The following is a 24,199-nucleotide window of genomic DNA, read 5'->3' as shown; positions in this document are numbered from 1 at the left end:
TTGGACGTCCCGACATCTTTTAATTAATTGCTTCGATGCTAAAGAAATCTTAAAACGTGATGATTCTCAGGCGAGTTCTGTAGCATTAAAATGTCCTGCCATACTACGTGGCTGTAAGCGAGCGAGCTATAACTCCAGCTTCATTTTTCAACCTATATTTCTTTGCAATTTTAAAAGATAGCTACGCCGAATTAGCTATTAAGAGTTTGGTTTTTGCTATGCATCATTTTTATGTCCTGAAAACAACCAGTTATTACATAACTAGTGAATAAATCTTTGAACGGGAAGATTTTTCAGGCAAGTTCTGGAGAGTTCAAATTCCTGCCTCGCAACGGGAAAAAAAAACAAAAAAAACCTCACGTGCCTCCAGGTGACGTAATGACGTCATTTATCAGAACCAAAACATCTGTTGGGCTGCATTACATCAACACAACTTGGAGCTGGTTGGCGTTAGTTAGCCTCCGTGTTACATTAAAACCGCTAATTAGTGTTTAGTGTTATTGCGAAATAAAAACACCAACCCAGCTGGTTATCAGAACAGCAGCTGCAGGTATGTAAATATATCTCTGAAAATATGATGTTAGCCTGACGTTACGCGTGTCGCGATAGTTAGCTCTGGCTGCTCTGTGTTTATTAGCTTCATAATGGCGGACAGTCTGATGTTTAAAAATAAAATAATTTAAAAAAAAAAGCTGCTTTAAAATCCGCAGCAGTCACAATTAAAGACAGGAAACAGCAGAGATGCAGGCAGGCTAACGGCAGCTACACGTTAGCACTGATTCCCAGTCAGTGGTCATGCTCTCAGATGTGACACAGGTGAACAGGTGAGGATGACGTCAGGGCCTGTTGTGGGTTCATACAGGCTTTTTTTTGTTAACACGCATATGATGTAAACATAAATTAAAATTAGTTGTACTTTACGTGAGTATTTCCATTTAATGCAGCTTTATTCTTCCACTGTGCTAAAGGTGTAATTATTCAAAGGTAAATATTGTCCTGTTTACTTTAAGTACTCTTCAGATTACAGTTTTTCACATCCTTCCTGTCCACTCAAAAACCAAATTAGATGAATTGATGAATTTCTTCTACTTTTTAAAGCTCATTAAAACTATTTATTAACCCTCTTTTTTGGGATCAGCTGGAAAATGAAGTGAAAGATAAAAACAAGTGTTTTTCTGAGCTCGCAGACCTTTTTGTTTTTCTCACGGAACAGAAACAAACAAACAAATCTTGCATTAGTATCTAAACAGTTGCTATAAAATTGATTTATCAGTGTATTGATTAACTGTTTTAACTCTTATAGTTACTGCTGCGTATTTTCTTTTCTAGCAATGTGTTTCTTATGTTTTGTATGTAAAAGTCTTAGTTTTGTAAAAGACACGAGTGCAGCTGATTTCCATGCGCAGTTGGAGGTAAAAAGACCAATTAATGAGTTTTTGTTTTGTTTTATAAAATTATAAATGTTTAATTTGCTCGGCATTTGAGTTTTTATGGGAATGAAAGATTGCGGTTTCTTAGATAAGATGAGCTGTCGGTGCCTCTTTATCAGGTGAAAAGGTCAGTATCCTAAAAACAACAATGACATCTTCACATCAAACATCTGTCAGAGTACAAATCTGTCAAAAGTGCTGTTTTTTTTAATCTTCTCGACCCCACATATCGGTTCTTGAACGCCTCATAGCAGCTTGCTGAAAGAGGAGTTCTTGATTCTGGATCTGTTTTTGGTTCTTTGTTCTCTTTTTTTTTTTTTTTTATGAGCAGTTTTCTATCCCGCCGTCCGGATCGGAAAGCGTCAGGATTGGGAAGCAAAGCGCGGAGGCGGCTGCCGGCGGCGGTGCAGCGAGCCTCGCGGTGGACAAGATGTCGGAGAGCCCGGAGAAGAGCGCCTCGGTGTCGGCGCAGGAGCTGAAGGAGCAGGGCAACCGGCTCTTCCTCAACCGCAAGTACCTGGAGGCCGCCGCCTGCTACGGCAAAGCCATCGTAAGGAAGCCGGAAGGGGTGACGGGAGGGGGGGGAACGCAACCGTCATCGGGAGTAAAAATCTGTGACGGGTGTTTGTGTCTCTCCTTCCCGCAGAGCCACAGTCCCTCCGTCGCCGCCTTCTACACCAACCGAGCTCTGTGCTACGTGAAGCTGCAGCAGTACGAGCGAGCGCTGACGGACTGCCGACGCGCTCTGGAGCTCGACGGCCAGTCGGTCAAAGCGCACTTCTTCATGGGCCAGTGTCACCTGGAGATGGAGAGCTACGACGAGGCCATCGGGAACCTGCAGAGAGGTACGAAGGGCTCGAGGTGATGCTCCTGTCCTTGTAATACCGCCTTTGTGCGTTAGGGGGCGACAGGGAGTCGCTGTTGAGTCAAAACAACGAGAAAATCGGATTTAAACAAACAAAAAAAGAGTCAAATAAAATCTACAAAACAGTTGGAGAAAACTTTCAAGTGCTTTTATTCCAGCGTATAATCTGGCCAAAGAGCAGCGTCTGAACTTCGGCGACGACATCCCCGGCGCTCTGCGGATCGCCAAGAAGAAGCGCTGGAACAACATGGAGGAGCGGCGGATCAGCCAGGAGAGCGAGCTGCACGCCTACCTCACCGGGCTCATCGGCGCCGAAAAAAAGAGGCAGGTGGACGTTCTGTCGGGAGACTTTTAGCTCCTCCTCCCCGGCTTCTTCCGGGATCCTGAAAGCGTGTCCGTTGTGGTCTGATCCTCAGAGAGCTGGACGGCTGCCGACAGAAACGGGACGACGAGTCGGACGACGGCAGAATTCAACACGGCCTCAACGAGATCCACACGAAACACGTAGGTTTCCGTCACCAGCCCGTGGAGGAAGCTTTTCTCGTATGTTTGAGCTCTTTTTCTTACAGATTTAATTTCACATTTTGTAAACCCTCTGAATACTCCGGTTTGTAATTCCCAACCTGAACCGTCAGACTCGACCCGACCACGTCGGTTCAGCCTCAGATTGTTGAATTATTGGAGAGGGTTGGGATGTGCGCTGCGGGGGATCAGTGAACTGTGCGGGAGGGCGAGGCCTCTTCCAGAGCTGTGGGTCTGATGTTTTTTCAGAAATTACACACAAGGTTGATGAAAAAAGAACTGGATTAAAACTGGTTTTAACACCTGTTTTAAGACTAATTTTAAGACTGGTTTTAAGATGTAAACTTCAGCGGTTGTCAGAAAGGCAAATATTTGGGACCGTGAAGACTGTAAACAGTAATTAATGTAGTTACATTTAACATAAACCGTTTTTCTGACTGAAATATGTTCTGATTGTTCTTCTTCGGTGGTTCTAATACGTTCTGGGTTCCACCTTCAACCTGTTTTATATCTGATTATTTGTCATGGAAAAAAGCTGAATCTCTCCACAGGACAAGTATCTGTCGGACATGGAGGAGCTGTTCTGTCAGGTGGACGAGAAGAGGAAGGTGAGTGTCTTCGTCCAGAAATCATCTTCCAGAGGGTTTAACAACAGAAGTCCGACCGTGTGCGTTGTGCGCCTGACAGAAGCGGGAGATCCCGGACTTCCTGTGTGGAAAGATCAGCTTTGAGTTGATGAGAGAGCCGTGCATCACGCCGAGCGGAGTCACCTACGACCGCAAAGACGTCGAGGAGCATCTGCAGGTACAAACATTTATACACGTTAACACACGTTTATACACGTTAACACACGTTTGTACACGTTTATACACGTTAACACACGTTTGTACACGTTTATACACGTTAACACACGTTTGTACACGTTTATACACGTTAACACACGTTTGTACACGTTTATACACGTTAACACACGTTTATACACGTTTATACACGTTAACACACGTTTATACACGTTAACACACGTTTGTACACGTTTATACACGTTAACACATTTATACACGTTAACACATTTATACACGTTTATACACGTTAACATGTTTATACACGTTAACACACGTTTATACACATTTATACACGTTAACACGTTTATACACGTTAACACGTTTATACACGTTAACACATTTATACACGTTAACACATTTATACACGTTTATACACGTTAACATGTTTATACACGTTAACACACGTTTATACACGTTAACACGTTTATACACGTTTATACACGTTTATACACGTTAACACGTTTATACACGTTAACACACGTTTATACACGTTAACACGTTTATACACGTTAACACACGTTTGTACACGTTTATACACGTTAACACACGTTTGTACACGTTTATACATGTTAACACACGTTTATACACGTTAACACACGTTTGTACACGTTTATACATGTTAACACACGTTTGTACACGTTTATACACGTTAACACACGTTTATACACGTTAACACACGTTTGTACACGTTTATACACGTTAACACACGTTTGTACACGTTTATACACGTTAACACATTTATACACGTTAACACGTTTATACACGTTTATACACGTTAACACGTTTATACACGTTAACACATTTATACACGTTTATACACGTTAACACACGTTTATACACATTTATACACGTTAACACGTTTATACACGTTAACACATTTATACACGTTAACACATTTATACACGTTTATACACGTTAACATGTTTATACACGTTAACACACGTTTATACACGTTAACACACGTTTGTACACGTTTATACACGTTAACACACGTTTATACACGTTAACACACGTTTATACACGTTAACACACGTTTGTACACGTTTATACACGTTAACACATTTATACACGTTAACACATTTATACACGTTTATACACGTTAACACACGTTTATACACATTTATACACGTTAACACGTTTATACACGTTAACACATTTATACACGTTAACACATTTATACACGTTAACATGTTTATACACGTTAACACACGTTTATACACGTTAACACGTTTATACACGTTTATACACGTTAACACGTTTATACACGTTAACACGTTTATACACGTTAACACACGTTTATACACGTTAACACGTTTATACACGTTAACACACGTTTGTACACGTTTATACACGTTAACACACGTTTGTACACGTTTATACATGTTAACACACGTTTATACACGTTAACACACGTTTGTACACGTTTATACATGTTAACACACGTTTGTACACGTTTATACACGTTAACACACGTTTATACACGTTAACACACGTTTGTACACGTTTATACACGTTAACACACGTTTGTACACGTTTATACACGTTAACACATTTATACACGTTAACACGTTTATACACGTTTATACACGTTAACACGTTTATACACGTTAACACACGTTTATACACGTTAACACACGTTTATACACGTTAACACATGTTTATACACATTTATACACGTTAACACGTTTATACATGTTAACACACGTTTATACACGTTAACACACGTTTATACACATTTATACATGTTAACACGTTTATACACGTTAACACGTTTATACACGTTTACACACGTTAACACGTTTATACACGTTAACACGTTTATACACGTTAACACGTTTATACACGTTAACACACGTTTATACACATTTATACACGTTAACACGTTTATACATGTTAACACACGTTTATACACGTTAACACATGTTTATACACATTTATACATGTTAACACGTTTATACACGTTAACACGTTTACACACGTTAACACACATTAACATGTTAACACATGTTAACACGTTTATACACGTTAACACGTTTATACACGTTAACACACGTCTAGACATCTTTTCAGTGAAAAACTCCTGAATTTTTTATGTAAAAACAGAAACACACCTTGACATAAAAAAAACATTTAAAGATGAAAGTAAATAATTTTAAATTAAAAGATGTAATCGAAAATAAACTAATTTAAAAATAAAGTAAACAATAATCTAAAAGAGATGACTTAAAATAAACCAAAACAAATAAATCAACATCAGAAAATACAAAACTAACATTTTAAATAAATAATAAAAACTAAATATTAAAATAGAAATATAAGTATTTGTATGTATTTTTATTTTATATCTTACTTTATTTTGTTTTTGTTTTTTTTGGGGGGGGGGGGCATCTGAAGACCTTTTCTTGGACTGTGTGAAATTATAACGAACATATTTTACTCTTTTCCGTCATTGTGGAGACAAAACAATCACTGGAAGAAAAATCAAACCATCAGTCCGTCAGGTGTTCGGTTCTTCTCACAGCTCGTTAATCTGTTGGTCCTCTCAGTGCTTCACTGAATCAAAGTTTAAATCGCAAGTTTCCACAAATCGACAACCTTCCAGAAAATGTTGTTGTTCCCTCGCAGAGAGTCGGCCATTTTGACCCGGTGACGCGCACCCCGCTGACCCAGGACCAGCTGATCCCCAACCTGGCCATGAAGGAGGTGATCGACACATTTATTTTGGAGAACGGATGGGTGGAGGACTACTGAAGGAGGCCGATCGATGATCAATACGAGTCAGTGTGTTCAGTCACGTGTGATCCTCATGTAGTTTCTGGTTCCTTCCGTCAAACACGCGTCCGCTGCGGTCCGTCACAGACTGATCAGCTGATCCATTAAAAGCAACAAAAGTATTGATTATGAGTTCATGTAATAATCCTGCTGCTCTGCTGACTACAATCACAGGCTGTGAAACATCCAGAGTTTCAGATGTAAATAGATGTAAATGTCGTGTTTGCTGGCAAACAGAAAGAGAAAAGTGAAGTTTTGCGTATTGATCCCGTTTTCAGACGGTTTTTTTCTGACGGAGGTTTTATTTGTGGCTGTGGGTTTCCAGATGTTCTGCAGCCAGATGTGCCCATTTATCAGACGCCTTTACATCAGCCGCTGCTCCAGCATGTGTTGATTGAGTGTTTCCGTTTAAATGTGACAGCTTTGAGATCAAACGTCAGATTTTTTTTCTGCGTCTGTAAAGAACTTGATTGATTTCTCTGATCAGGTGAGAAGACTTTTGAGTTCAGCGACCTGCTGATGTTTGAACAATAAAACCTTCTATGTTTTCACATCTGACCTGCGGTGATTTGTGCTCGTCTCATGATTCGCTTCAGCTTCGTCCACTTAGGAGCTGGAACCGAGAAACCCAGAAACCGGGTTCAGAAACGAGCCTCTGGCGGCTCCATAAAACTCGCTGGATCACAAAAAGCTTCGTAACTCATGTCGACTATTGTTCACATTTTATTTTCAAGTACAACTTTTCCCTCAAACACATTTTTCCTGATCTGTGGTTCCTCTAAGCAGGAACTGAAGTCAGCAGAGTTTCTTGCTGCTGCGCTCTCTAAATACACATTAACATCATCATTAATTACAAATATTATTATTATAAATCGAAGGTGACAATCTGCAAAAAAAAAAAAAAAAAAAGGAATCGTTTAAAATCGTGGAATTAAACATGATAATTTTTTTTTTTTTTTTTTTTTTTTTTTTAAACGAGTTCATCGCAGCTCATTGATCCCTGAAAACTCCTTTGAGTTGGTTTTACTTCCCGTCAGCCCGCAACAGAAGAAGAACTGATTTCAAAAGGTATTCATCAAAACAGCCATAGAGGATGAAGCTCAGCCCAGGAAGGTGGAGATGAAGACGCTGGTGTCCAGGTTGAGGGTGGCGTGCCACCAGCGGTCGGGGAAGTACAGCACCTGACGGAGGAATAACGCAGACGGTTAGAAAACTCGACAGGAGCGCTCGTCTTTACTCTCGGGGACTCTCTGTGAACCGTCTCGGTACCTCTCCGGGTCGGATGGTGCACTCCAGCGGGGCCTCCTCCTCCGGCAGGTAGGGGTAGGTCTCCGTCACCCAGGACAGGGTGGTGCGGTTCGGGTGGAAGTGAGGCTCCTGGTCGGGCGGGTAGAGGAACCACCGCTGGGTGATGGACCGGGAAATATTCACAGATGGTAATTTTATTTTGAAAAAGAGTTTATTTAAAAGATTCCTCGGGCGTTACTTTATTGTGAAAGGGTGCAACACTGACACTGACTCTTTTTGTTTGAGCCCCTGTGACGTGGCTCGTTTCTCAGATCGTGTAACCTTGTTTCTATGGTAACTAGTTTACATCTAGTTGTCAATAATATATATATATATATATTTCCATCACATTAATTCAAGAAAGTCAACAATGTAATCCTGCTATTTAAACATCATTTAAAGTGTTCTTGACGTAACACATTCCTGCCAATGTTTCACAATAAAAGCCTTGTTAAGCAAAACAAAGGCTTTAGAAACGCTAAAGGCCTTTTAATTTGAAACAGAAACAGGAAGTGTATTAACATGTAATGCAGTCACTTTAACAGGGCAAACGGGAGCGGATCAAAACAACTGTGAACATTTTATTTCCTAACTTTGTGACTGTCGTGAACAGAACCACCACCCGGACCCGGACCGGAAAATCCCACGAGCCTTTTCTCTTTAGGATTACATCGCTGAGATTTCTGGGACCAATCAGAGGCCAACACTTGTTTTTATTTTACCTTTCTTCCATAGATGACCTCTGAGTAACCGGGACCGTGCCAGTGGAACGGAACTCCTGTTCCCGGACCTGAAGAGGAGGAAGAGGAGGAAGAGGAGGAGGGAAAACATTTACTGACTTTGTATTTCAGGGGAGTTTTTTGGAGCCAGCCCCTAGTGTCCCTCAGTGGTACTGCACGTGAAGGCCACCGTCTGCAGGACGAACACTGACCTGCGATGCCGAAGCTGAACGCTCCGCTGGTGTGCGGCAGGCGGTACGGAGGAGACTCGTACTGCTCGAACAGACTCTGCCACTCCGTGAAGTTGTTGTCGCCGAAGAAATACAGCGTGTCTGTGGAAGACGGAAAACACGTCCAAATATCCACCCGAGCTCAGCAGACCTCATGTCAGTTCAGTTATTATTATATTCCAAATTTTCCATTTCTTTATCTTTAAAAAAAAAAAAAAGAAAATCAACAGTTTACACGATCATTTTAAAATGGCCGCCATTACAGGGATCCACGGTTTCAACTGTTTCCACAATGAAAGTTTTACGTGGTTGTTGTTATGTTAAGTGGTTGTCATGACGTTTTGGGTGGTTGTTGTGATGTTTTGGGTGATTGTTGTTATGTTAGATGGTTGTTGTTGTGTTTTGGGTGGTTGTTGTTATGTTAGATGGTTGTTGTTGTGTTTTGGGTGGTTGTTGTTATGTTTTGGGTGGTTGTTGTGATGTTTTGGGTGGTTGTTGTTATGTTAGGTGGTTGTTGTTGTGTTTTGGGTGGTTGTTGTTATGTTAGGTGGTTGTTGTTGTGTTTTGGGTGGTTGTTGTTATGTTAGGTGGTTGTTGTTGTGTTTTGGGTGGTTGTTGTTATGTTAGGTGGTTGTTGTTGTGTTTTGGGTGGTTGTTGTTATGTTAGGTGGTTGTTGTTGTGTTTTGGGTGGTTGTTGTTATGTTAGATGGTTGTTGTTGTGTTTTGGATGGTTGTTGTTATGTTTTGGGTGGTTGTTGTGATGTTTTGGGTGGTTGTTGTTATGTTAGGTGGTTGTTGTTGTGTTTTGGGTGGTTGTTGTTATGTTAGGTGGTTGTTGTTGTGTTTTGGGTGGTTGTTGTTATGTTAGGTGGTTGTTGTTATGTTTTGGGTGGTTGTTGTTATGCTAGGTGGTTGTTGTTGTGTTTTGGGTGGTTGTTGTTATGTTAGGTGGTTGTTGTTGTGTTTTGGGTGGTTGTTGTTATGTTAGGTGGTTGTTGTTGTGTTTTGGGTGGTTGTTGTTATGTTAGGTGGTTGTTGTTGTGTTTTGGGTGGTTGTTGTTATGTTAGGTGGTTGTTGTGATGTTTTGGGTGGTTGTTGTTATGTTAGGTGGTTGTTGTGATGTTTTGGGTGGTTGTTGTTATGTTAGGTGGTTGTTGTTGTGTTTTGGGTGGTTGTTGTGATGTTTTGGGTGGTTGTTGTTATGTTAGGTGGTTGTTGTTGTGTTTTGGGTGGTTGTTGTGATGTTTTGGGTGGTTGTTGTTATGTTAGGTGGTTGTTGCTGTGTTTTGGGTGGTTGTTGTGATGTTTTGGGTGGTTGTTGTTATGTTAGGTGGTTGTTGCTGTGTTTTGGGTGGTTGTTGTGATGTTTTGGGTGGTTGTTGTTATGTTAGGTGGTTGTTGTTGTGTTTTGGGTGGTTGTTGTTATGTTAGGTGGTTGTTGTTATGTTTTGGGTGGTTGTTGTGATGTTTTGGGTGGTTGTTGTGATGTTTTGGGTGGTTGTTGTTATGTCAGGTGGTTGTTGTTGTGTTTTGGGTGGTTGTTGTGATGTTTTGGGTGGTTGTTGTTATGTTAGGTGGTTGTTGCTGTGTTTTGGGTGGTTGTTGTGATGTTTTGGGTGGTTGTTGTTATGTTAGGTGGTTGTTGTTGTGTTTTGGGTGGTTGTTTTGTCATTTAAAACCCTCAAAGTGTCCCGACGTCTGTTTGGTTGAACTCACCGCTGCCGAGGGCGTCCGCAGACTGAGGCCTCAGGAAGTCGTCCACGTACTCCTGGAAAGGGACGTCCACTGGAACAGAGACATCACAGGGACTCAGGGACATAAGACACTAAGACGTCCCGGTGGAGGCGAGGCGAGGCGTTCGGTTGGTCCTACCTTTCTTGTACGAGTAGGTGTTCGCTGTGCTCAGCCTCACTCTGCGAGAGCCGTACTCTTCCAGTAAACTCGACTTGGAGCAGAGCAGCCGGAATTTCTAAAACAAAAGCCGACACGCCGTTTTAGTCGCGGCTCGTAACTCTGCCGTCTCGTAGTGTCGGGACACTTTCCGGTGTCTTCTCTGTGGACGACGATCAACTTACCGGCGGCAACTCAACGAAAGCTTTCACAATAAAAACCCAACGTTCGAAGCTTCTTGTTCAACCGCCCGTCGGTATTTTCATCTTGCCAGCGGCCGTGTTGATATCGGTCGTGTTTGAATACGTACCGTGTTATCGGTGAGACCTCTGATGATGATCGGTCGGCTGTACGCATATCTACAAATGGAAAATGGTAGTTACGAATAATCGGGATTTGGTATTTATTTACCTTTTTTCTCTTCATTTCATGCCACTATTACATTATAAGTATAATCAGGTTATTAATACACCTGAAGAAGAAGAAGAAGAAGGAGAGTCAAACCTCTAACGCACACAACGTTTACGTACCTTTCGACGAACTCCCGGTGGGAGAGCGAGGCGCCGTGCAGCACGTCGATGTTACAAGGACCTTCGTCCCGTAAGCGGAAGTCCGACGGCCGCGACCTGAACACGGAGACGGACAGGCGCGGTTGTAATAAGACGGATCTTAAAACGTGCGTTGCATATTTACGACAAGAGATATTTGTCGCTGTAAAGTTGCCGGTGCGTGTTTCGGGACATTTCGGATGTTCGTTTGGACGTTTTTTTTGGGGGTGGTTGCCATGGTGATTTGCGGTGTAACGTTAGCTTCACTACTGATATCGAAAATATAATAGTCATATTTGGGTTAAAAAAAAAATAAAAAAAAATTAAAATAATCAAATTTACTCTCCACCTGTTTTTGTTGTTGTTGTTGTTTTTCAGCAACTTTTTTTTAAACGTTTGTTTACTTGGCTTTTTCGCGCCACTGGTCGGCGTACACTTGAAATCCCAGAATGCCTTGCGAAACAATTCACTTAACAAAATTAGTGGGAACCCGAACTTGGCCTTCAGCGTTAAGTATTAGCAACCTGTTATTATGACTTGTAATCATAATGTATTTAATACGGGTCAGTATTAAAAGGTAATGAATACATTAGTGAATAATTTAAAATTATATTTTTTTAAGTTAAACTCGCTCTTTATCGAGACATGTTAAATTGGTAGATTTTTAAGTGGACTTTGGTGTGAGGCTCAGTCACCGTCGCTGCTGCTGAAGAAGACTTGAACTCTGCCGGTGGTTTAATTAGTTAAAGGGGAGGTTCGGGAAATGTAAACAGAAAACGTAGCACGTGAAATAACGTTAAAACGGGTTGACCCGGTTTAAACTCACCAGCCTCCTCCGTCCTCATCCGACTGCTGGGCCTTCAGGCCGGCGATGAGGAGACAAATCGCCGCTAACTGAGCAGCCGTTTGTTCCATTCAGCAACGAGTCAGCCGCGAAGTTTATCTCATCGGAAAATAGGTTTTAGTTTAATATTCAACAGAATCACCGAACATCAACTGCCTCACCCGCTTCCTGCCGGAGAGCCAATCAGGGAACACCACACTTCATCCTACCGGTGCTGCGTTCACGGTACACTGGGACTATGGACTCTCAGCAGCTTCTGTTCAGGTGCTGCATTATTCTGTCGGAGTTCAAGGACACAAATATTCAGAAAGTGTTCCTTCACCTCAGATAAAAGTTTAGAGGAGCTGCTGTCATAAAATAACAACTTTGGTTACTTTAAATAATCTTAAACCAACTAAAAAAAATAATCAACTCTTTGGGAGAAATAAGCCTCAATCTGATCTGGCTGAGGTTAAACAGGAAGTACCTGGCCGAAGAGCGCATTCATGTGGTGATGCAGCAGAAAGTGAAGCCCTTATGTAACCTGCGTTTGTCTCTTCTCACACTTTGTAACACTTTTATTTCCTCCCAGAAAACAGACAAACAAAACTTTAAATTTCACTGTGAAGTGTTAAGAAAATAGGATTTATTTTACAGCCAGGAGGTCAGAAATACAGGTCATTTTCTGTGATTCACTTATATTCAGATACAAAACGAACAGCAGCAGGTATAAAATGCAATGCAGTGAAAGGTGTTTCTAATATCTGACGACCCCTGATACTGTAGTTATGTAAATATTAATTATTATTTAATTTCGTTGTGTTTACTGTGATTAAACAGTTACAGGTGCTCAGTTCACACATATAAGACATTAAAAGTAATCAATCAAAAACAGATTAAAGAGGTAATTAGGTTCATTAAAAGTCAAGTTTTTTTCACTTTGTTGCATCACATGTTCAAGTTGCTAAACTTCAAAAAATTCACCATACCTACAAACGTTTCATAAACACAAACAAACAAAAAAAATCCTTCCTGAGATTCTTCAAAAGTCATTTGATTAATTTCAGGGGCTTTGATCGACGCTGTGTACGGAGTCTGGAGAAACCAAAATAATTTTTAGATATATAATAAATTCATATTATTAATAGGAGCTTTTATACATTTCTTAAACTTACATAATGAAAACAAAAAACAAAAAAACGGATCGTTAAATTCATAAATCAATACGTCTATTTCCTTATTCTGTGTTTAAATTGGTATTAATAATTTAATTTTATAATAGAATTGTAAATGTCCTTTAAAAAGGCTTTTAAATACAATTACAGTTTCAGCCTCAAATATTCCACCTCACAATGATTAATGTTAGGACTTATTGATGTTTTTTACTTTTGTCATTATTGCATCTATTTTATTTTTTTAAATTTGGAGCGTTGAAATGTTTTATTTCTGTTTCACTTACGCACACCATTTACAAAATTCTAAAAAGCTATAACATGCTAATTAATTAGTGTTTTAGATGACCCACCTCTTTAATTTATTATACACATGGTTAAATTAATTAATTTGTGAAATTTTAAAAATAAATTTAGCATTTTTAAAATTGAATTGTTAATTTCTCATTTACAGTCAGAATAAGGAAACAGTTATCAAATCTTAATTACCTTTAAATTAGTTTTTGTTTTGTTTTTTGGTACAATTGTAATTAAGTGGTATAAAAGGCTATGAGTATTAAAGTGGTGCACGGCTGGCTCGATAATTATGTAATATTTCACCTTCACAGTAAATGCACATGGTCAACACTTAAAAGTGAAAATTCTGCTCATGACACGAAATGATTTCGCCTGTTTCTAAATGCACTTTAGTTTATTTTAGTAGTTTCACTTATTAAAAAAAAATCTATCATTTTATGGTTTTCTTCTATATGTTTCATATGATGATAAACTGAAACTCCTTCAGTTGATGATGAGAAATTAATCAGCAGATGAATCAATAATGAAAAAAGTTTTCTTTCTTTTTTTTTTTTCTTTTAAGTGCAAATGTATTAATAATAGTTCCGGTCCAGATCGACGTCTTCTATCTCATAAAATTAGTAAAACACAAGAAAAATTAACTGTAAACAAGTCTAAATATTCGTTAATTTTTGCTTGTTTTACGAGTCACATCGACCTTCGACTCCAACCTTTGGCTTCCTACGAGAGGATAAAGAGGGAGAAGAGGACCGGCAGGACGGACAGCATCAGAGGGACCGAGAGGGACATGACGTGAGCCGATCCGTTGAAGGGCAGGAAGCCTGGCTGGTTTCTGGAGATCTGGCTGTTGATCCAGTCCGAGTACTCTGACACTCGGGCGTACACTCCGGGGAAGTTGGGCAAAGCACAGCCCCTTCCGAAGCTCACCACTCCGGCCTGGATCCATGTGGAGTTGTGGTTGCACACCAACGGGCCGCCCGAGTCCCCCTGAACACATCACAGAGAAAACGTGTTCACAACACTGGAAACCGATGTCAGTCGGCAGCAGAAGAAGGATGGAGCACCGGTGGAAATACGATTGCAATCAAACTGCTCCAAGCCGCAGGGTTTTGTTTTTCCTTTGACTATTATCCACAACGGAGAACAAACCATCGAAACATTTTAAATAACACGGGAATCTATACGCTGGTGTCGACCTCGTCCCTTTGTCTCCCCTGTTTGTGATTTTCAAGGCGCTGCCGGGTAGAGGAGAACGTCTGGTTTGGGGTTCTCAGGACGTCTGCTGTTTACAGATGATGTGGTTCTGTTGGAGTCATTAGACCTTCGTCGTGTTCTGGGGCGGTTCGCTGCCGAGCGTCGGCACCTTCAAGTCTGAGGTCACGTTCGTCTGCCGGAAAGCGGTGGATTGTTTCCTTCTGGTTGTGACGGAGTTCCTGCAAAACCTTCGATGGACCAGTCGATCCACCATCCGATCCTCACGTAGTCGAGCTTTGGGTCATGACTGTAGGAATGAAATTGCAGATACATGCAGCTGAAATGAGTTTCCTCTGCGGGGCAGCCGGGCTCAGCCCGACAGAGTCAGCTCAGACCTCCTGAGATCAGGGATCTGGGTTTTGACTGTTATTCGACTGGTTTCTGGCCCAATTTTAAGACAAGTTTAAGACTTGATCAGGAGCATCTTCTGTCTGGTTTAGTTCAAGTTTCAGTTCAGGTTTCAGACTTAGTTTCAGGACTAGTTTGGGGCTGTTCTTAGACCGGTTTCTGGCTTGGTTTTGGAGCTGATTTTGGGACTAGTTTAAGACTTGATAGGGACTGTTTTTAGGACCTGGTTTCTAACTGTCTCCGATATCCGGAGGGAGCTCCGAGTAAAGCTGCTGGTCCTTCAATGGAGGTGGTTCAAGCATCTGATCAGGATTGTCTTGGACTCCTTCCTGGACTCCTTCCGCTGGAGTTTTTTCCGTCCAGCTGGTAGAAGACCCCTGCAGTGGACCCAGAACACACTGGAGGGATTAAAGATCTCATCTGGTCTGGCAACGCCTCGGGTTCCTCCAGGAGGAGCTGGAATATGTCGCTGGTCAGAGAGAGGTCTGGACTAACCTGATCCACCTGGTGCTACCAAGACCCAACCCGTCTGGTTTGAACTTAGCGGGACCGTCATCAGTTTTTCAGCAGGACAATGAACCAGAACACCTCTAGGGTTCATCAGGTGTGTCCAAACCTTTGACCGGTGCCGTACGTCATGACTGTGATCGTGGACATGTGTTGGTGGTTGGATGAACTCCAAACTCACCTGGCAGGAGTCTTTTCCTCCCTCGGACAGACCGGCGCAGATCATGTTGCTTGTGATTACATCGTAGGCATTACTACACTGAGTGTTGGACACGATGGGAATGTCCACTTCCTGCAGCGTCTGAGGGAAAGGAAGGGGAACTGGAAAACAAAAGAGATGTTTACAGACCTGAAGGTGAGAGGAAAAGGTTGCACCCGCATGAGATTAGACAGATATCATCAACATGGAAAACCAACAGTGACTCGTCCCTCAGTCACCGCGAACATTAACGGAACTACCGCTGCTCACCGCTGGTCCGGATGGTTCCCCAGCCGGTGACCCAGCAGGTTATCCCGGCCTCGAAGACGCTACCGCTCGCCGCCAGACACACGGGCCTGATGTAGTTGTTGAATTCGACAGGGGAGGAGAGCTGCAGCAGTGACATGTCGTTGTCGTTGGTATTCGTGTCGTAGTTGGGATTGTTGATGATCCGGGACACCGTCCGTCTCACCCTGTTGGGATCCACGCCTTGCAGGCTGTCACGCCCGAGCTCGACGACCAAACCAGACATGCTGCTTCTGCAAAAACCAAAACATGTTTTAAATGATGACTGTTACTAATGTTGAATAAAAGGTCTGTGATTCGAGAGAAAGAATCCAAACCGATATCACACCAAAGCGTCCGTTACAAACTCTGGATGATCCCGTGTCGTCACGTTTTAGCTCCTCTAGGCGTGAATAGTAAGGTGCCCGAGGGTTAGGCACCAAAAGCCACATGGTTAGGGTAAGTAAATTAACGCAGGTTAAGTACTTTACGTTATATATGTAACTTAACTACTTTATTTAAAAGAAATCCCTCTCGACTAATTAGCTTTTTCTATGTTTAGGCACCAAAAACGACTCATTAAATTTAGGAACAGATCGTAGTTTGTAACGTTGTGTTTGTCGCGTAAGTTAAATACGTTACTAACTTTCTTCCGTTACGTAAAATAAACTAATTTTGATCGGGGTTTAGGTTAGTATAAGGATTTCTATGTAAGTAACGTTACAAACATTGTGTAAGGTGTTTACGTCATGTTATGTACATAAATTATGTTTCTTACTTAAAAGAAATTATGTTTAGGCCCCAAAAACTACTTAGTTGGGGTTGAGAACAGATCGTGGTTTGGGTTGGAATAAGAAAAAAATACGTGGTTAGGGTAAGCAACTAAGTCAGTTAATTAGTATAAGTTAAGTGCGTCAGGTTATTCATGTAACTTACCTACTATATTTTTTAAAAATCCGAGTTGACTTTTTGCTTCTTTTTTATTTTATTTTTTTGTGTTTGGGTACCAAAAGCAACGTAGTTAGATTTAGGAACAAATTGTGATTTGAGTTAAATTTGGTTATTTGTAGGAACTAAAACTACCTGGTTAGGGTTGGGAACAGATCGTGGGTTAGGTTAGAATAAGGAATTTTTATGTTAGTGGTTATGTTTATGTACTGAAAATTTCAGTTATATATATATAACATACTTCCATTACTTTAAAAAGATCCACTTTGACTTGTACTTGTTTTGTTTTTTTACATTTATGCACTAAAAACTACTCAGTTGGATTTACGAACAGATCGCAGTTTGAGTTGGACAAAGAAATTTTCAGTTAGTTACTTAACATAAGTTTAATACGTTGTGTTATGTACGTAACTTTCTTCCGTTACTTTTTGCTTTCACTCGGACTCGAACGCGTGTCGTCTGGTTCTTCAACCCTGGTTGGACGTACGTGTCCTTTTCACGCCACGTTGAGGCGAAACGTGACACTGACACGGTATCGTGTATGTTACGCTTCGGCTCGATGCCGGGCTGCAGGAAGTTCACTCACTCGGGAAAACAGTGAGCCGCCGTCAGGATCCACTCGTTGTTGATCAGGGAGCCGCCGCAGAAATGGAAGTCATTCCGTTGCAGACTGACCTGCCAGGGCCACGTCCCCGGCGCAGCATCTACACCTCCTACGATCTTGGTGTTGAGGGGAGCCCTGCCACAAACTGAAGGTAAACAGATCCGTAAATGATTCTGTTTCTGTTGGCTACCTGGGTCATCAACGAGCGGCCATCTTTGTTTCAATTTCGAAACAGAGATACAACGAGCCAAACATGCCAACTGGAGCTCGGTTTGTGCTTTTCATCAAAGATCTTGGTAAAAGGTGAATAAATTACGATTATCCGAGACAAGTTATTCCACAACATCCACCTCGCCCGTCGGCGTTAGTGTTGCCTTGTTAGCATGCTGCATGAGGCACAGACAGATGTTTGTCAGCTGTTCTGTCATGAAGTGTTGGACGTGTGTGGAAGGCGTTAGGTTCATCCTGAGGGGAACATGAACACTTTGGAACTGCTGACTTCTCTCCTGTGTGTGTTTTGTATGAAATGAAATTATTAAACTCACCGTCCGATTGTCCGTCGCTTCCTGTTGGGGACACACAAAAAGAAACAAAGGGGTATTCATCGGCATATTTACATTTCAGAGAACTGAATTAACCGGTTTGTCAGTTCCTTGATGTGATTTAGTTGTTTTCTTTTGGTCACGGAGCGTTTCGGGGGTGAGGCCGGTATTCGTGGCATGCAGGCTGAACAGAGAAATAACCTGTTTGTCCTTTTTCATCTGTTTACAGGGAATTAAGTGACTTGGAGGAAAGGTCAACAGAAGAAACATGTGATGAAGTCATGAAAGGCTGTTGAAGATTGATCCCTTCAGGTGTTGGCTAATGTCACGTGTTTTCATGGTCAGGTCACCTCATTGTTGATGGATTGTTTTCTTTGAATGACGCAGAAAGACTAGTAGTATGTAAATGATGTCATCATTACATTTCAGAGGGAAACATTACTTAAATATTTAATATTACTTTTACGTCATTATACGAAGGTTTAACATTTAAAAAAAAAAATCATCTCATAGAACACAATGATAAACATTAAACTGGTGGTTCTCGCCCTTGTCGTCATGTGACATATCAGCAAAAAAAATCCAGCTCGATTTGCATCAAAGTTTTGGTAAACAAAGCAGGAGAAGAAGAGGACACCTCTGGAGGGTTTAGTTTAAAAGAGCGCCAGCGCTCAAACAGTGCCGACTGGAATCAAACCAAAGTCTGTTATACACCCGTCAGTCCACTAGAGGGCCCCGTGGCAGCGTCACGGTTTGCTGCGTCTCCGCATGAACAGGAAGGACACAATCAGTTGGACTCTGAGTCACTTAGGGTCCAACTGGCTCTTCTGGATTTTTAGACATCAGTCTCATCATCAGCTGATCAATGACACGCTCCTCCGATCCATTAAAGATAGTTTCCACTGTTAATCTGATGTTAAAATGTTTCTGTCTTTAAACACACACAAAACAATCAGAAAGTTTTCTTTACTTTCAGATTTATTGATTAAATATTCCTCGAGACGCCACTAAAAGACACTTGACGACAGACTTCCTGCTGAGAGCTCAGTTTCGGGTCAGAAACTTTTTCCTGTCCAGTCCCTGGAGATTTATACTCCCTGAACTCAGCACCAGTGGGGCCTTCAGGGGTCCATGTTTGACCCCCAACAGACAGTTAATGAGCTCGTCGTTGGGAGCTAAATGTTCTGATTCATTCACTCCACTCTCTCCTCTCTGCTGCAGCCGGTTAGCTTAACGTAGACATTTATTTAAAGACATTTACCACATCTGTAAATGATTAAAGCTCATATATAGGGGCCTGATTAATAATTTACAGCTGTTACAGTTATCTTGTGCTCTCGTTTAAAAAAGAACCCCAGAATAAGCAGGAAATCAGTGGTTATCTAGCGTGATCGTAACTGTCAACAGCCCGAGAGCCAAACTGGCTTGTTGGGATTCTCATGTTCAGACATGAAGGAAACCACATTTTACTGTCTGTCTTTCACCATTTTGTGTCAGAAAATACACACAAAAACACACACACACACACTCTATGACTTCTCTCCATTCGACAAGTCAGGTTTCTTTAGTTATTCAAAAAACTGAACAGATAATGAGCTCCGATTTTGAAGAGAGTCTGACACTCACCTGTGAGCGTTAAAGCCAACAGAACGAATCCACAAACAAACAGCTTCGCGTCCATGGTGCGTTTGTTGGAAACGAGTCTTCGGTCTGACCACTGAAGCAATGTGACGAAGGTGTGTCAGTCTACATCTATACCTGCCTTCCTGTCACACCTGCCTTCCTGTCACACCGGCTGTGCTCATAAAAAGACATGACTTTCAAATTCAACATAACACATCTGTAAATTTTTAAAACTCATATATATGAGCCTGATCAATAATTTCTGACCACATTAATTATAATTAGCCTATACAACCTGAGGGTGTTGAGAAGACCTTTAAATATATTTATCTATGTATAAATGTCGGATTAAATGCCACTCCCTCCAGAAAACCACCTTCCAGCGACAGTCCATGAGAAAAACTCTCGTTTTAAGATTTTTCTGGACTTCTGGTTAATGTACAATAGTCTTAAAAACATCTTACTAATGTGGATTCATCATAACACCGTTGTCTGATGTCTGTTTTTCTTGGTTGTTTAAATATATATATATATATATAAAAAACAACTTTGCACTATTGTTTAGTTAGGTTTAATTTAATTATTCTATTCTATTTTATTCTATTTTTTTGTATATACTGTGCATGTTTATATTTAATATTTTTTTACTGTTATTTTATTTCTTTCCTGTATCTATAAATGCTGCTGTAGCGAAAAGATTTCCCCTTGGGGATTAATAAAATATCTATCTATCCATCTATCTATCTTCAGGTCTTCTCAAAACTTCTGCATTAAAAACATATTGTTACTTAAATTGTTTGTTTGTACTTTTATGTGGATTACTGGGAAGATCAGGTGTTTCGGTTGATTTTTGTATGAATGAGTTCGACTTCCAGGTTCTCGCGGCGACCAGAAGCCGGTCGAAACTTCTCTGGAGGTGACGTCATCACGCCCGGCGCGGCGCTGAGCTCTGTGATTGGATGAGAAAAGTCAAGCGGAAAGATCTAGAACTAACGCGAAGGGAGCGAGAAGAGTATAAATGAACAGTAACGGCGGAGTCACCGGCATCGAGACGAGGAGAACACGACCGAGAGACGGGACGGGACGGGACGGGAACTTCCTCACTTCCTCACTTCTCTTCTAATCAACTCATCTTCTGTCAGCGAGAGTAAGTACGATACTATTTAGATTTTAATTTCAGTTTTTATTTTACTTATCGTTTGTGCGGCAAATTATTTGTTGCTATGAACTGACGTGACTGCTCAAACAGCCGTTGGAGCGTTTAACCAAACTCCCTTGGAAAAACAGTTAATTTTAGAGTCCGCTGGACGTCGGATTAATCCCTCTGTTTTCTCCTACGGTTTGAATTAAAACTCTTCGTTTTAAATGTGGACTGTGTCTTAAATATTATAGCTTTGATTTAATATGGTGACCAAATATGGTGCTAATGACAGGAATAACTTTGTAAATATTTGGTCAAATGTACGGAACAAACGTTCCACCAAACTTCATCTTAAAAACCAGCGTTTTTAAGATGACTTGGTTGATGGATGAATTTACTCTTCTGTGAAACTAAATTTAAGTATTTATACAAAATCATTAGCATTTTATGGAAATTTTGGCATTGAAAAATGTACTGGTTAGGAGACAATAAAAAAGTTATTAGAAGTGATACAGACAGATTTTGTGCAGTAGGAGATTAACCTCAGTATTTAAACGCAATTCCAGATTTCATTTTCTGTTTAAAAAAAATTCTACTTGAATAAGTTGTAACCTTTTTGTATTTACTTTTCTAATTTCCACCTTCTCTCTATGTTTAGGACACAAACTGTAAACAACCAAGATGTCTGCAGCAAAAGGCGTAGCGATTGGTATCGACCTGGGCACCACCTACTCCTGCGTCGGGGTTTTCCAGCACGGGAAAGCAGAAATCATCGCCAACGATCAGGGCAACAGGACCACCCCCAGCTACGTGGCCTTCACCGACACCGAGAGGCTCATCGGGGACGCGGCCAAGAACCAGGTGGCTCTGAACCCCTGCAACACGGTGTTTGACGCCAAGAGACTGATTGGGAGGAAGTTTGATGACGCGGTGGTGCAGGCCGACATGAAGCACTGGCCCTTCAAGGTGATTTCAGACGGAGGGAAGCCCAGAATCCAAGTGCTCTACAAAGGGGAGGAGAAAGCCTTCTACCCGGAGGAGGTTTCCTCCATGGTCCTGGTGAAGATGAGGGAGATCGCAGAGGCCTACCTCGGCCAAAAGGTGTCCAACGCAGTCATCACAGTCCCGGCGTACTTCAACGACTCCCAGCGACAGGCGACCAAAGACGCAGGCGTCATCGCAGGACTCAACGTCCTGAGGATCATCAACGAGCCGACGGCGGCCGCCATCGCGTACGGTCTGGACAGAAGCAAGTCGGGAGAGAGGAATGTCCTGATCTTTGACCTGGGGGGGGGCACCTTCGACGTGTCCGTCCTCACCATCGAAGACGGCATCTTCGAGGTGAAGGCCACGGCCGGAGACACTCACCTGGGCGGAGAGGACTTTGACAACCGCCTGGTCAACCACTTTGTGGAGGAGTTCAAGAGGAAACACAAGAAGGACATCAGCCAGAACAAGAGAGCCCTGAGGAGGCTGCGCACCGCTTGCGAGAGGTCCAAGAGGACACTGTCCTCCAGCTCCCAGGCCAGCATCGAGATCGACTCTCTGTTCGAGGGCACCGACTTCTACACCTCCATCACCAGGGCTCGCTTCGAGGAGCTGTGCTCCGACCTGTTCAGGGGGACATTGGAGCCAGTGGAGAAGGCCCTGAGGGACGCCAAGATGGACAAGGCCAAGATCCACGACGTCGTCCTGGTGGGAGGCTCCACCCGAATCCCCAAAGTCCAGAAGCTCCTGCAGGACTTCTTCAACGGCCGTGAGCTGAACAAGAGCATCAATCCGGACGAGGCGGTGGCGTATGGCGCCGCCGTCCAGGCCGCCATCCTTTCAGGCGACACCTCAGGCAACGTCCAGGACCTGCTGCTCCTGGACGTGGCGCCTCTGTCCCTGGGCATCGAGACGGCCGGAGGAGTCATGACGTCCCTGATCAAACGCAACACCACCATCCCCACCAAACAGACGCAGGTCTTCAGCACCTTCTCTGACAACCAGCCCGGGGTCCTGATCCAGGTCTACGAAGGGGAGAGAGCCATGACCAAGGACAACAACCTGCTGGGCCGCTTTGAGCTGACGGGACTCCCGCCGGCTCCACGGGGGGTCCCGCAGATCGATGTCACCTTCGACATTGACGCCAACGGCATCCTGAACGTGTCCGCGGTGGACAAAAGCACCGGCAAAGAGAACAAGATCACCATCACCAACGACAAGGGCCGGCTGAGCAAGGAGGACATCGAGAGGATGGTGCAGGACGCCGAGAAATACAAAGCCGAGGATGACCTTCAGAGGGACACCATCTCTGCCAAGAACTCGCTGGAGTCCTACGCCTTCAACGTGAAGAGCAGCCTGCAGGACGAGACGCTGAAGGGCCGAATCGGCGAGGAGGAGCGCAAGAAGCTGACGGAGGCGTGCGAGGAGACCATCGCCTGGCTGGAGAACAACCAGATGGCCGAGAGAGACGAGTACCAGCACAAGCAGAAGGAGCTGGAGAAGCTGTGCAGCCCCGTCATCAGCAGCTTGTATCAGGGAGGGAGGCCCGCAGGCAGCTGCAGGGAGCAGGCAGGAGGCGGCTCCCAGGGGCCCACTGTGGAGGAGGTGGACTGAAGGACTGTTTTAATATTTAATATACAGTTTTAATATTCAACGGTTACTGGTGAACTTCACATCTGTTTATGACGTATAAATTAAAAAAATGACTTCTGCTCATCTTCAGGTTTTCTGTTGTTGCACTTTGCAATAAATACTGGTGGTAAACAAATCGTTGTGTTTGAGTTTTAATACGGAGCTTAATGTCAGTGATATGAGTTGTTATTAGAAGTAAATCCAGAACATCTGGACTCATTCATGTGAGACTGGATGTGTTTTGAACAAGACGCAGAGCCACCACTAGATGTCACAAGTGAACTGCTTTCAGACGCTTTATGTGGAACTATAGGCCGTCAAACATCAGACATCACTGCATTTTCCAGATTTATTTTTTTATTTATTTTTTTATAAAATGTCTTCCCAGTGATTTTTAATCGTTAATAACATCTAATTAATCTGCCCCTGCAGACGGTTGCATTGAATTTACTGTGACAAATAAAACCTAAAGGTTCAGGAAAATGTGCCACAGAGTCGAAGCAGATGAAGAAACCAGACATGAAATTTCATATTATATTCATATATTCTGACGTCTCTGCAGTGGTGGAGGAAGTATTCGGATACTTTAACCAATACTAATGTTCTGCAGTGAAAGTATTAAAAAATAATCAAGTATATAATTATCTAAAGTAAAAGTACTTCATACAAAGAAATGGCTCCTCAGATCATGAGATTATTCTAATTATTATTATTTATCATGCATAAAACC

At 42.3% G+C, this 24,199-nt stretch overlaps 4 protein-coding genes across 8 annotated transcripts; 2 read left to right on the top strand and 2 right to left on the bottom strand.

Annotated features, from left to right (window-relative positions):
- Nucleotides 1–403: 403 nt before the first annotated feature.
- Nucleotides 404–6,989, top strand: LOC138207756 (E3 ubiquitin-protein ligase CHIP-like). Of its 5 annotated transcripts, none has more exons than XM_069165240.1 (8): nucleotides 404–550; nucleotides 1,762–1,980; nucleotides 2,077–2,275; nucleotides 2,454–2,619; nucleotides 2,712–2,799; nucleotides 3,369–3,425; nucleotides 3,508–3,621; nucleotides 6,285–6,989. In XM_069165240.1, exons 2-8 carry the CDS (start codon nucleotides 1,861–1,863, stop codon nucleotides 6,408–6,410), a joined length of 870 nt encoding a protein of 289 aa, XP_069021341.1. In that variant the 5' UTR covers nucleotides 404–550; nucleotides 1,762–1,860; the 3' UTR covers nucleotides 6,411–6,989. The 5 variants fall into 5 exon arrangements, with proteins under 5 accessions (XP_069021341.1, XP_069021340.1, XP_069021339.1 ...); XM_069165239.1 differs by having other exon boundaries at nucleotides 3,505–3,621; XM_069165238.1 differs by having other exon boundaries at nucleotides 2,712–2,838.
- jmjd8 (jumonji domain containing 8) lies at nucleotides 6,983–12,154 on the bottom strand. Its single transcript, XM_069165241.1, has 9 exons — nucleotides 11,934–12,154; nucleotides 11,090–11,185; nucleotides 10,870–10,918; nucleotides 10,542–10,638; nucleotides 10,386–10,454; nucleotides 8,650–8,769; nucleotides 8,441–8,508; nucleotides 7,701–7,835; nucleotides 6,983–7,612 (listed from the first exon to the last, which is right to left on the bottom strand). Exons 1-9 carry the CDS (start codon nucleotides 12,020–12,022, stop codon nucleotides 7,532–7,534), a joined length of 804 nt encoding a protein of 267 aa, XP_069021342.1. The 5' UTR covers nucleotides 12,023–12,154; the 3' UTR covers nucleotides 6,983–7,531.
- A 400-nt stretch (nucleotides 12,155–12,554) lies between these two features.
- Nucleotides 12,555–19,798, bottom strand: LOC138207755 (serine protease 27-like). Its single transcript, XM_069165235.1, has 6 exons — nucleotides 19,713–19,798; nucleotides 18,090–18,110; nucleotides 17,527–17,689; nucleotides 15,978–16,246; nucleotides 15,690–15,829; nucleotides 12,555–14,386 (listed from the first exon to the last, which is right to left on the bottom strand). Exons 1-6 carry the CDS (start codon nucleotides 19,765–19,767, stop codon nucleotides 14,120–14,122), a joined length of 915 nt encoding a protein of 304 aa, XP_069021336.1. The 5' UTR covers nucleotides 19,768–19,798; the 3' UTR covers nucleotides 12,555–14,119.
- Nucleotides 19,799–20,748: 950 nt separating this feature from the next.
- Nucleotides 20,749–23,605, top strand: LOC138207752 (heat shock 70 kDa protein 1). The gene is made up of 2 exons (XM_069165231.1): nucleotides 20,749–20,856; nucleotides 21,509–23,605. Exon 2 carries the CDS (start codon nucleotides 21,532–21,534, stop codon nucleotides 23,449–23,451), a length of 1,920 nt encoding a protein of 639 aa, XP_069021332.1. The 5' UTR covers nucleotides 20,749–20,856; nucleotides 21,509–21,531; the 3' UTR covers nucleotides 23,452–23,605.
- Nucleotides 23,606–24,199: the final 594 nt, after the last annotated feature.

The sequence above is a fragment of the Embiotoca jacksoni genome, unplaced genomic scaffold (assembly GCF_022577435.1).
Source record: "Embiotoca jacksoni isolate LCO1_2020_lvr unplaced genomic scaffold, fEmbJac1.0.p SCAF_34, whole genome shotgun sequence".
NCBI classification, from domain to species: domain Eukaryota; kingdom Metazoa; phylum Chordata; class Actinopteri; family Embiotocidae; genus Embiotoca; species Embiotoca jacksoni.
Note: the sequence above shows the minus strand (reverse complement) of the source record. Positions and strands in the feature narration are given on the sequence as shown.

Excerpts from the sequence above, each read along its gene's own strand:
- LOC138207756 (XM_069165236.1), top strand. The coding sequence starts at position 1,861 with ATGTCGGAGAGCCCGGAGAAGAGCGCCTCGGTGTCGGCGCAGGAGCTG. Across the intron at positions 1,981-2,076 it reads CCTGCTACGGCAAAGCCATC|AGCCACAGTCCCTCCGTCGC; the intron begins GTAAGGAAGCCG and ends TCCTTCCCGCAG. Across the intron at positions 2,620-2,711 it reads ATCGGCGCCGAAAAAAAGAG|AGAGCTGGACGGCTGCCGAC; the intron begins GCAGGTGGACGT and ends TCTGATCCTCAG.
- jmjd8 (XM_069165241.1), bottom strand. The coding sequence starts at position 12,022 with ATGGAACAAACGGCTGCTCAGTTAGCGGCGATTTGTCTCCTCATCGCC. Across the intron at positions 10,455-10,541 it reads CACCTACTCGTACAAGAAAG|TGGACGTCCCTTTCCAGGAG; the intron begins GTAGGACCAACC and ends TCTCTGTTCCAG. Across the intron at positions 8,509-8,649 it reads GTTCAGCTTCGGCATCGCAG|GTCCGGGAACAGGAGTTCCG; the intron begins GTCAGTGTTCGT and ends CCTCCTCTTCAG.
- LOC138207755 (XM_069165235.1), bottom strand. The coding sequence starts at position 19,767 with ATGGACGCGAAGCTGTTTGTTTGTGGATTCGTTCTGTTGGCTTTAACG. Across the intron at positions 15,830-15,977 it reads GGGAACCATCCGGACCAGCG|TTCCCCTTCCTTTCCCTCAG; the intron begins GTGAGCAGCGGT and ends TTTGTTTTCCAG. Across the intron at positions 14,387-15,689 it reads GAGGAAAAGACTCCTGCCAG|GGGGACTCGGGCGGCCCGTT; the intron begins GTGAGTTTGGAG and ends TGATGTGTTCAG.
- LOC138207752 (XM_069165231.1), top strand. The coding sequence starts at position 21,532 with ATGTCTGCAGCAAAAGGCGTAGCGATTGGTATCGACCTGGGCACCACC.